The sequence below is a fragment of the Anolis carolinensis genome, chromosome 6 (assembly GCF_035594765.1).
Source record: "Anolis carolinensis isolate JA03-04 chromosome 6, rAnoCar3.1.pri, whole genome shotgun sequence".
NCBI lineage: Eukaryota > Metazoa > Chordata > Lepidosauria > Squamata > Dactyloidae > Anolis > Anolis carolinensis.
In genome coordinates, this window is record NC_085846.1 from 98,921,685 (window position 1) to 98,933,894 (window position 12,210).

The 12,210-nt window shown below is 44.4% G+C and overlaps 1 protein-coding gene across 1 annotated transcript; it reads left to right on the plus strand.

Moving 5' to 3' along the window:
* Positions 1-7,983: 7,983 nt before the first annotated feature.
* Positions 7,984-11,687, plus strand: otud1 (OTU deubiquitinase 1). Its single transcript, XM_008112428.3, has 2 exons — positions 7,984-8,527; positions 9,737-11,687. The coding sequence occupies exons 1-2, from the start codon at positions 8,144-8,146 to the stop codon at positions 10,457-10,459; spliced, it is 1,107 nt and encodes a 368-aa protein (XP_008110635.1). The 5' UTR covers positions 7,984-8,143; the 3' UTR covers positions 10,460-11,687.
* The last annotated feature ends 523 nt before the right edge of the window (positions 11,688-12,210 follow it).

Genomic DNA, 12,210 nt, shown 5'->3' on the forward strand with positions numbered 1-12,210 from the left:
TCCGATTTTGTGGGATTCTTTTAGGCTTGTTCTTCCTGAGACCATGGTGGAGGTCCTTGGGGCTGTGAGGGCAACCACGTCAGTTCTGGACCCTTGCCCGTCTTGGCTAATTAAATCGGCCAGGGAGGGGCTGGTTGATTGGTTTGTGTTGATCATTAATGCATCGTTGGAGCAGGGGGGTTTTCCATCTTACCTGAAACAAGCTGTGGTTCGTCCACTCCTTTAAAAGGTTTCCCTTGACTCCACGGTGCTGAACAATTTCAGACCAATCTCCAACCTCCCTTTCTTGGGTAAGGTGCTGGAGCGAGTGATTGCCTCCCAGCTCCAGGGCTTTCTAGATGACATCAACTACCTAGATCAGTCACAGTCTGGTTTCAGGCCTGGTCACGGCACCGAGACAGCCTTGGTCGCCTTGGTGGATGACCTCCGTAGAGAGCTGGACAGGGGGAGTGTGACCCTGTTGGTTCTCTTGGACATCTCAGCAGCTTTCGATACCATCGATCATGGTATCCTTCTGGGACGACTCTCTGGGATGGGTCTCGGGGGCATGGTTTTGTCGTGGCTCCGATCCTTCCTGGAGGGTCGATCCCAGATGGTGAAGCTGGGAGACGCCTGCTCGGACCCCTGACCTTTGAGCTGTGGGGTCCCGCAAGGCTCTATTCTGTCTCCCATGCTCTTTAACATCTACATGAAACCGCTGGGAGAGGTCATCCGGAGTTTTGGAGTTGGGTGTCACCTCTATGCAGATGACGCACAACTCTACTACTCCTTTCCACCTAATTCCAAGGAGGCCTCTTGGGTGCTGGACGAGTGCCTGGCCGCTGTGTCTATCTGGATGAGGAACAAGCTGAAGATCAATCCCGACAAGACAGAGGTCCTCCTGGTCGATCGTAAACCTGACCGGGGTATAGGGTGGCAACCTGTGCTGGACGGGGTTACACTCCCCCTGAAGCCACAGGTCCGCAGTCTGGGAGTCCTCCTGGATTCATCGCTTACGCTCGAGGCTCAGGCGTCGGCGGTGTCTGGGAGGGCCTTCGCACAATTGAGACTCGTGCGCCTACTGCGACCGTACCTCGCGAAGGCTGATCTGGCCGGGGTGGTCCATGCCTTGGTCACCTCCAGACTGGACTACTGTAATGCGCTCTACGTGGGGCTGCCCTTGAAAATGGCTCGGAAGTTCCAACTGGTCCAACGAGCGGCAGCCAGGATGTTAACTGGGGCCCCTTACAGAGAGAGGTCAACCCTCCTGTTCCAGGAGCTCCACTGGCTGCCATTTACTTTCCGAGCCCAATTTAAAGTGCAGGTGCTTACCTACAAAGCCCTGAACGGTTTGGGACCATCCTACCTCCGTGACCACATCTCCGTCAACGAACCCACGCGTTCACTTCGGTCATCTGGAGAGGCCCTGCTCGTGATCCCGCCTGCGTCGCAAGCGCGGTTGGTGGGGACACGAGACAGGGCCTTCTCTGTGGTGACCCCCCGACTCTGGAACACCCTCCCCAAGGATCTGACAGGCCCCTACATTGGCAGTCTTCAGAAAGAACTTGAAGACCTGGCTGTTCCAATGTGCCTTCCCAGATTAATAGGAAATCTCCAACACCAAGTCCCATAAGCACTTTATTAGAACTAAGATCGTATATCACACTCTGCACTTGCCCTATAAGCCTTATATATCACCTGTCACATCAGCACTTTTAATCTTGTACCCATTACTCTGGCCCGGCCCAGTTTTATTGTGTTTTAGCGTATTGTTTATTGCTTGTTGTTTATACTGTTTTAATTGTTTTAATTTGCCTTTTGTTTTGTATTGTTATATTGTGTGTTGAGGCCTTGGCCTTTGTAAGCCGCATCGAGTCCTTCGGGAGATGCTAGCGGGGTACAAATAAAGTTTAATAATAATAATAATAATCCTTGGATTAGCAGAATGGGCACAGGATGATGATGGCTGGTGGAAATCTGGGGGTAGCAGAATAGAGTACCCTGAGAAAGCCTGTGGCTTTTGGACCTGAACCCTGAATGACTTCATCAGACCTCAGCACTTGGAACATGCCATGTTGTCTGATTTTGGAAACTTAAGCCTGGTTAGTACTTGGAATCCAAGGAATACCAAGGATCCCAAGGAATGGTTAGCAAATAATTCTGGCTAAAATCTTGGGAGACCCACTGCCAATCAGCTTACACTGAACCTACTTAGTATAAACCAGCTTCCCGTGTTTCTGACTCGACACCATGGATACATCACTGTGACAGGGTTGGGTGCCACTTATATACCTTGTACTATTATTATTATAATATCACCCTTTCTCTCTTAAAAGAGACTCAAAGAGACAAAAAATCAAGAAAACACTCCAAAGTGGAGAGAAGTCCACCTCCAGATTTAAAACCAGGTATTATTGATAAACAACGCTAGAGGAGTGTAATCTATATAAAAAATGAACTGATGCTCATGAAAGTGTCCAAGAGACATAAGTCATGCTTTTCTTTGACAAGGGGCAGTCTGGAATAACTAAGGGGTGCAAAAGCAGAATTGGGAGCATATATGGACTCAAGACCACTCTTTGTGCACCAAATGATATTACACAAAAACTATGTACTCTCTCTATGCAAGTAAAACTTTGCTATATAAGACTATATCCAGGAAAAGGAGAAATCAGAAGACACTGCTTACTGGTGCTTTTGCCACTACAACTTTCACTTAGTGTCAACATTGTCCCAGATATTTACAGAACACAAAGAACACAATATCTGTGTACAATATTTATTTGCAATACAAATTATACAGTATGAGGTGGGGACTGATAAAGGTGTTTGGAAAGTGGGTAGAAATCTGAACTGAGCAAAAGAATAACAAATCCTCTAATTTTAAGTGTTTTAGTTGCAGCATGTGTCTGTCTCAGTAAAGTAGCTGTTAAGGCAGCATGAAGACTGACGTCATTGGATACCAATGTTTTGCCAGCACTGTTTGCACAGTTGTGGTTTGCCTTCTGTGAAATCTGAATGCTCTGGAATGTGCCCAGTAATCAGTGCCATGCCAGAGGGGAGAAAACATTTAAACATGGGAAACACTTGCCTCATTTATTAGCAGAATTATAGGTTGTGCCAATTTACAAATGTTTTTTCTTTCTTTGCCAAAGAGATCTAAAGTTTAATCAAGAGAAAACAATGGCATGGAGCACAGTGGTCAAATTTGTCTTCCTGGAAGGAGCACTGCCGGTGCATCAACCAAAGGAGAGCAAAGACACTCCTAGCCACAGGAGTCACATGCATAATTCCTATTCATGGAATGAAAGAGAAATTATATCACCTTGTCTTTTGCCTATCCCAACAATGCTGGAAAATATGCAGTTCCGTTTCAAAAATAACATTTCAGACCTCTCAATTAAACAGTTTGAATATGGGGGAAGCTGAAGAGCTGTGTAAGGGTTGGAATCACTAGGCTATTTTCAGGGCCTGGTAGAGGCCATATTATCATCAGATACTTTTCATCCCTGCTGCTGACTTCTCACCTGATGGCCAAATGAACATTTAGTGAAGAAAAAGGTTAATAAGCTTTGTATGCAAGAGAATGGACAAGTAGCAACAGTGATGAAAACAAGAGGTAGGTGTATCCTGGAAAGAATATCCATCATGAGCATTTATCTCAAAGATTTCCAAAACAATTGTTTGGTTCTGGTCCTGGTATTAAATTTTTCCACTCTTCCAGTCTAAAAATTTCCATACATTGAAAAAAAGTTTAAAATGAAGAACTTAATCAATGCCCGTTTTGAAGTAAGCAAAGCACATGAGTACCCAGATTATACTTCAGCAGGAAATAAATATGCATAATTATGGCAAGTCCATGGATTTCCTTGATCTACACAAACAACCACTTGTACAATTCTGTGTTGAAATGATTAATAACTGGATATAATTCATTTATTCTTGGATGAAAAGGGGTTGGAAAAAAGATTTTACTGCAGCCTTGAACCTTTTCTGAAAATAATAAGCAGAGTTTAAAGCAAGCATGGGCAAACTTCAGCCCTCCAGGTGTTAGGAATCATGGGAGTTGAAGTCCAAAACACCTGGAGGGTTGAAGTTTGTCCATGTCTGGTTTAAAGTATCTATGATAAATAATAAATAGCTGCTGCCAATATTTTTTTTCTAACAGCACTTATCACATGTCTGTGAGGAAGTAGTTAAAATGTTAGTCTGGGACTTAGGAGGTTCAATTTGCACTCAGTCTCTCAGTCTGACTTACTATGAAGGGTTGTACGAAGACAGGGAGAATGAGTGATGTGCACTGCCTTGAGCTCACTGAAAAAAAAGATGGGATAAACTAGATGTAACAAAATAAATAAACTTTACCTTCACAATAAATTGTGATTGTTCACATATTTAAAAACCTGAAATGCTAGACTGAAAAATAATGGCTAAAGATGAGGCTGGACCACAGGGCTAAGGTCTACACTTTAGCTGTTGAACCATAAATGAAATTTTGCAATAAACTAATTAGTATAGACAAATGTTAATTTCTGATAAGCGTGTCTGAGCAACAACTAAAGATAGCAGAACATATCTTATTCCTTTTTTAAAACCACAGATGCCTTATTTTGACTTTTCACTTCAGCAACCAAAAGGTTCTTTTTCTGTCCCTGGACTGGATTGCAGTGACTCCCATATTTCATTTATTATAAAGAAATATTAATCTGATCTACCATTTAACAAGTGAAAATGGGAAGAGAACCAAGGGAGCTTTTATATATTCCACAAAGCCCTGAAACAGGGAAGCACACACAGCTGTATATTCTGGAATATTCTAGAAATATTCCTGTGAGAAAATTTATTTATTTAATCTGACATTTCTATACATTCCAAACATTCCAAAGCAGTTAGTAACATTGCAAAGTGCAATGAAACCAAGTCATAAAACCATAAACTGGTACTAAAACTATAAAGAAATAAAACAATTTAAATTATTAGGGGCAATTGTCTAGGTCAGGGGTCCTCAAACTTTTTAAGCCGAGGGCCGGTCCACAATCCTTCTGACTGTTGAGGGGCCGGATTATCATTTGAAAAAAAATACAAACAAATTCCGATGCACACTGCATATGTCTTATTTGTAGTGCAAAAACAACAACAACAACAACAACGAAAGAACAATACAATATTTAAAAATAAAAACAATTTTAACCAACATACATTTATCAGGATTTCAATGGGAAGTGTGGTCCTGCTTCTGGCCAATGAGATAGTCAAGTTAATTAGGGTTGTTGTTGTTGTTGTGTGCCTTCAAGTCATTTCAGACTTTGGGTGAGCCTAAGTCTAAAATTTATTATTTATTTATTTACTGCATTTATTTACTACATTTGTATCACACCCTTCTCACCCTAAAGGGGACTCAGAATGGCTTACAAATTATATGTACATACAATATATTATATTATTAGCATAGCACAATATTAGCATTATATATTACTATATTGAACTATACTACTATACTGTAATATTATTAGTAATATTACATGTAATATAGAATATATAATCTATATTATTATATGGTATTATTATTAGTGTTATATTGTATTACATTATAATATTATGATCAATATTATATGTATATACAATATATGATATTATAAAACTGCGGGCGGGGGCCAGGTAAATGACCTCGGAGGGCCGCATCCGGCCCCCGGGCCTTAGTTTGGGGACCCCTGGTCTAGGTTATTGATCACAATTCCTGGGTATGTAAATAAAGTTTCCACTGACAACACCCTGCCTTCAGAACCTACTGATTTCAATGGGGAGATTGTTTTATATGGCGGGTTCATCCACACCGCAACCAAAGTAACTAGGGCATAGCACAGTATTCAGAGGTTTGAATCATGTAGCTCCTCCAATGTTGTTAGATTACAACTCCCAGCACGCCTCACCATTGGCTATACTGGCTGGGGCTGCTGACATTCAAAGCCCAACAACGTTTAATGAAATGCACAATTTCCCACCCTGGTAGAAACTGGAACACTATTCAGAAGAAGGCAATCTATTTGGAAAATGTGCTATTATTTCTAGCGATATGAAGTATTTTGCCACACTAAAGACTGAATCACAAATCCAACTGTGATTGCATTACTTTTTTACACTTTAGAAGAGAAAACCCCTTCAAGTATAAGAAAGCAGAGTAAACCTGCCTCTTTGAGAGACAGGCAGCATGCCTTCCCAGTTTTCCTGATGGGACTGTGATGTCATTGCCACTCATTTTGAAAGTATCCCTTTCCTAGAGATGCCAAGCTTGTCAGGACAGTTGCCAGGAGACAGCAAATGTTGTGGATTACTTTTACACTGAATCATTCACAAAGATATCCGAGGGGGAACATAATGTCATGGTGTGTTTTTAATGAAGTCACAAGTCCTATTTTTGATTCCTTAAAGATTGTAACACATGTAATATTGCCTAAGCTTAAAAAACGTATACATCATTTGATGGGATCTGGAGCCCCTGATGGCACAGTGGGTTAAACTGGGTTTTCCAGGCTGTATGTCCATGTTCCAGAAGCATTCTTTCCTGACGTTTCGTCCACATCTATGGCAAGCATACTCAGAGGTTGTGAGGTTTTGGAAACTAGCCAAGTGAGGTTTATATATCTGTGGACAGTTTAAAGTGGGAGAAAGAACTCTTTTCTGCCTGAGACAACTGTGACTATTTCAATTGGCCAGCTTGATTAGCAATTAATACCCTGGCTCTTTGCTGACTAAGGGAATCATTTGTTGGGAGGCGTTAACTGGCTCTGTTTCTTGTCTGAAATTCCCATCTTCTGAGTGTTGTTCTTTATTTACTGTCCAGATTTTAGAGTTTTTTTTAATACTGGTAGCCAGGTAGACAAGAGTTCTTTCTCCCACTCTGAACATTCTAGATATATAAACCCCACTTGCCTAGTTTCCAACACCTCAGAACCTCTGAGGATGGCTGCCATAGATGTCGGCGAAACGTCAGGAAAGAATGCTTCTGGAATATGGCCATGTTGTTGTTGTTGTTCATTCGTTCAGTCGCTTCTGACTCTTCGTGATATGTTGAATAATAAGGAGAGATTAAGAAAAAGCCCATTACACATCAAAATTGGTTATGATTTACAAATTAAGTACCAAAACATCATGTTATACAACAAATTTGACAGAAAAAGTAGTTCATTACACATTAACAGACCGAAAGGTCCCAGGTTCAAATCCCGGGAGCGGAATGAGCGCCCGCTGTTGCTCCAGCTTCTGCCAACCTAGCAGTTCGAAAACATGCCAATGTGAGTAGATCAATAGGTACCACTCCGGCGGGAAGGTAACGGCGCTCCATGCAGTCATGACCTTGGAGGTGTCTATGGACGCCAGCTCTTTGGCTTAGAAATTGAGATGCGCACCAACCCCCAGAGTCAGACATGACTGGACTTAACGTCAGGGGAAACCTTTACCCTTTACACATTAATGCTATATAGTAATTACTGTATTTAGCACCAAAATATCACAATGCATTGAAAACATTGACTACAAAAATGCGTTGGATAAGTGAGACTCTACTGTAGATGTTTTTCTGAAACTCCCTGCCTTCCTTCATTATCCGGCGGAGTTTGGCAATTTGGCCATACAGGCCGGAAAGCTCACAGCAACCCACTGAATAAATGGCTGCTTGCATGGCTCTGAATTTTGCAAGCCCGGAGGAGAACATGGCGAGTGGGGAGCGGGGCCTGTCCCTCAACTCCTGGCGCCTCCGTACAGCCCGCCCGGTTCGAGGAAGAAAGGAAGCGGGCAGGCCGGGCCTCCCTCCTCACAGACGCGGATGATGGTGAGGAGAGAACCGAGGCCACGAGGCTCCGCCCCCTCCTCTTCCTCCTCCAGCGTGGGGAAGTAAACAAGGCCCGGCCCTTCCACTTTCCAGGAGGGAGGGAGGGAGGGGCGGGAGGCGCTGTGGCGCAGCAGGAATTCCCGCTCGGGCGCGGCCTGAGGGAAAGAAGGAGGGAGGGCGGGCGGGGAGGGGGAGCGGCGGTTGGGGCGAGGGTGATGCGCGCGTCTATTTCCGAGCGGTCGCCTCACCCTTGGCGGCGGGCGGCGAGGAGGGGCCGCGCTCTGGCCTTGGCCCGGCCTCCCCCCGCGGGCCGCCGGGGCCTATAAAGCGAGGAGGATGCAGCTCTTCAGCACCGCCGTCGCTCACTACCCGCCGCCTTCCGCCCCCAACGCAGCCACAGCCTCCACCTCAGCAGCAGCAGGAGGAGGAGGAGGCCCCAACGCCGCCAGTGGGCCCAGCGTCGCCTTCAAGGCTTCCCCGGAGCCCGCACCGGGCAACGAGAGCGACAACCCTTGCGAAGCAGCCGCCATTATGCCCGCCTTCTCCTGCTTGGAGCTGCTCCCCGCGGCGCAACGGAAGCCCGCCATGATCCGCCGCCGGCCTCTGGAGAGAGCCGCGGAGTTGCCGGCCTGGCTGCCGCTCGAAAGCGGGGAGGCCGCCACTACGACAGCAGCAACAGCAGCCTCAGCAGGGCCTTGCCCGGAGTTGCTCGCCATTGAGGTTTGTTTTGATTCATTTTTGACGTCGTTTTTGTGTTCTGTTGTTTAATTAGATTGTTTTAATGGACCTCATCACACGAGAGTTTGGGGGCTTTAAACAGCTCAGCCAGACAGGGCCTGGGCCGCACCAAACTACAAAGCCCAGAATTCTACAGGAGACAGAAACCGGATTTAAAGTGGATTCATGCTCTAGTGCAGGCATGGGCAAACTTCGGCCCTCCAGGTGTTTTGGACTTCATCCCGCTTTATCTCTCCCGAAGGAGACTCAGAGCGGCATGATGTAAAAGCATTAGCATACAATTTAAAAATATACAAATATGCCAACATTAAAACAGAATTAAATATAAACAGCATTAAAAGTAGATATGAGATAGCGATATAATGCACACAGGCAATAAATACTGTATGCCATTGCATAATAGTTGCACCCCCCAAATCGGTATTTTTGCTTATTTTTTATTGTATAATACAATACAAAACAAATCACATATAACATAAAATACAAGACAAAAAAAATCACGCAAAGCATCATAATGTCCAGAAATAAGTTATAAGATATCAGTACATATTAATAATTAGAAAACATTTTAAGCCAATGACAATTATTGTGGGGGCTCATCAATTAAATAGTATATTCCACTAAATGCCATCATCTGATTAACATGAGCCAGTGAGAAAATTAAGAGATTTCTCCACTAAAATAAAATAAACATAGTTTCAGTACTAAGTTGATAGTTAGTAAGATTTCCCAGCACTGTCATCCTATAAGGTATCAGTGAGTTGAAGTAACTTTGGGCTATGGTTAACTAGCAGCGAGGTCATGGTAATGGGAAATGCCAGCAATGGTAGAGTGGTTGTGCTGCACCAACCTCTCCAGTGCTGAGCAGTGGGAGGGAAAGACCAGTGGAGTGCAGCTCAGGAAAGCCACCAATTGGGTGCTCTCACTGGTGGTCAGCTCTGTATGAGATTATAGGTGCCCCAGTGGAATCAAGCCTTCATTAGAATGCTTGTCAGCCAGGCAGCTGATGGAAAAGCAGTTAAAGCTGGCAGGAGGGTCTCTCAGTCTCTGACATTTATGTTTTTAAATGTGTTTTTAGTTGATAAACTGTTGTACTGGGCTTGGGCGTCTTGTAAGCCGCCCCGAGTCCCTTCGGGGAGATAGTGGAGAGTATAAAAATAAAATAATAATTATTACTGCTTTCCATTTCAGCCGGAGCCCAGCAACCGCGGCCTGCGTTTCGGTGAGCACTGCCAGGCCCTCCAAGCAGCAGCAGCAGCATCGCCTCCGTTGGAAGAGGATCGGCCCGCGCATCCTTCGGAGCGGAGTGAAAAGCTGGCCCTGTACCTGGCCGAGGTGGATAAGCAGGACAAATATCTCAGGCAGCAAGGCCGCTTCCGCTTTCATATCATCCCGGATGGGAACTGCCTGTACCGTGCTGTCTGCCAGGCGACTCATGGCGAGCAGCGGCGCCACAGCGAGCTCCGCGAGCAGACTGTACACTACATTGCCGACCACCTGGAGCACTTTGGCGCCGTCATTGAGGGCGATGTGGGCGAGTTCCTAGTCAACGCGGCACAAGATGGGGCCTGGGCGGGCTACCCGGAGCTATTAGCCATGGGCCGCATGCTGGGCCTGACTGTGCGCCTCACTACTGGCGGCCGGCCTGAGAGCCCAACTGTGGCCACCATGGAGCATGCCCTGCCTGGCCTGGGTCCCGCACCTGCTCCCCGCCGCACCATCTGGCTCAGTTGGCTTAGCAGTGGGCACTATGACGCTGTGCTCGACCGGCCCTGCGCCAACCCCGAGTACGAGGCGTGGTGCCGGCACGCCCAGGCCCAGCGCCGCCGCGATGAAGAGCTGGCCAAGGCCATGGCGCTCTCGCTCTCCCGGATGTATCTCGAGCAGGGCAGGGGCGCTGCAGCTGGGTCCTGACTCCCAGCCTCGCCAGAGAAGGGCAGTCAGGGAGGAAGGAAGGGCTCGCCCCTGAGGCCTTAAGACTTTTTGCGGGACCAGCCCAGTCTGACCAAGGTCTGTACAGGCCTGGGCCCTCCGGGTGTTTTGGATTCTAACTCCCATAATTCCTAACAGCCTTGGGCCCCTTCCTTTCCCCCCTCAGCAGCTGAGGGGGAAAAGGAAAGGGCCTGAGGCTGTTAGGAATTGTGGGATTTGGAGTCCAAAACACCCAGAGGCCCCAAGTTTGCCCAGGCCTGGTCTATATCAACACACACAGAGCCCTTTCTTCTTTTGGCACAATTGAAACAAAAACACAATTTGTAGTCTCTTAATGCCAAAAATAAGTCAGTAAGAGACCGGTTTTTGTTTTTGTTTTCTTTGAGTTTCATTCATACTAATATGGTTTGTTGCCTAACAGTTTGTTCGAAACAGGCATACTACTATCATCCTGTTAATAGAAAAAGTGTGTTATTTTTCTTCTCGCGATGTACTGAGAGAAAGCCAATGATTTCCAGATCCTTTTCAAAAGAGAGAAATGTGTACTTTTTAAAAGAAGCAGTAATGTTTAAATTGGTATCTTTTAAAGATGAATTGACTACTCTGTAGAGTGGGATTTTTTTTTCCTCCCAGATAGTTGAAACGTGTTTTTTTCTTCTTCTTCCAAGAATGGTACAAAGAGCAATTGTGACTTTCTGGTGTTCAGTTGTTTTCTAAAGTAAACTGTTTTTTTCAATTTTATTGCCTGGTTGGTGCCACCTTTTTTTGGATCTTCATCAACCAAAAAAAAAAATCACAAAGGCTTCGATTGTGAAGGACCTGCTGAAATTGTTCTTTAAGAATGGCCTTGATTTGTGGTCTTGTTTTTTTAATGGGTATACATGCTTCCTGCCTGCCTTCTGACAGCACACTAGCAGGTTCATTTTATCACATTTTATTCTTTAGATGTTTTCTAATGGCTAATAATGGGCTTGCTCTGGTATTATGTAAAAAATTTATACTAAGTTTATATGGTTTGCTGGGTCAAACATTCAAGGTTTTCAAGGTAAAAGCCACCTTCTTTAATTTCTAGTTAAATTGAAATGGCTAGATATATTTATTAAGTAATGGAGTTTGTACTTTTTTATTTTGTGACTTTTGAATTTATACTGTATTTGTATAATAGGAAAATTCTTAGCTATTCTGAAATAAATGTATAGTTTTGCTTGGATTTCCATTTGTGTTTCTTTCATGAAAAGATAACATTTGTTAATTAGAAAGGTTCAAAATGTTGCTCTCTCTTAGGGTGTATGTGTAGATTTAATGCAGTTTAACACCACTGTAATGATCATGGCTGAATGCTATGGAATTATGGGAGTTGTAGTTTTACAATATCTTAAGCCTTCTCTACCAACAACTGCTAGTGCTTCATCATACTAATTCCCATGATCCCTTAGAATTGAGCAATGACAAAGTGATGTCAAACTCCATTAATTCTGCAATGTAGATGCACCTTTAGTGAAACTTATTGTCATCACTCTTTTTGTTTTTTGGGAGTTTGTGGAGAAAGAACACGAGGTCATGACAGTGCCGTGGGACATGTACAGACAATCAACAAGATGGGTTTCTCTTTATTGATGAAGCTGCATATTCCAGCTGCCTAGTTTGCTTGATAGAAAGAGTGATGGGAGAGGAAACACAAGAAATAATTACCAGTTTGTAAGGTTGCTTGAACTATTTGCTTTCTAAATAAT

Bases quoted from the DNA above. Each gene is read 5' to 3' on its own strand.
- otud1 (XM_008112428.3), top strand. From the start codon at position 8,144: ATGCAGCTCTTCAGCACCGCCGTCGCTCACTACCCGCCGCCTTCCGCC. The intron at 8,528-9,736 runs GTTTGTTTTGAT...TTTCCATTTCAG, and splicing joins CGGAGTTGCTCGCCATTGAG to CCGGAGCCCAGCAACCGCGG.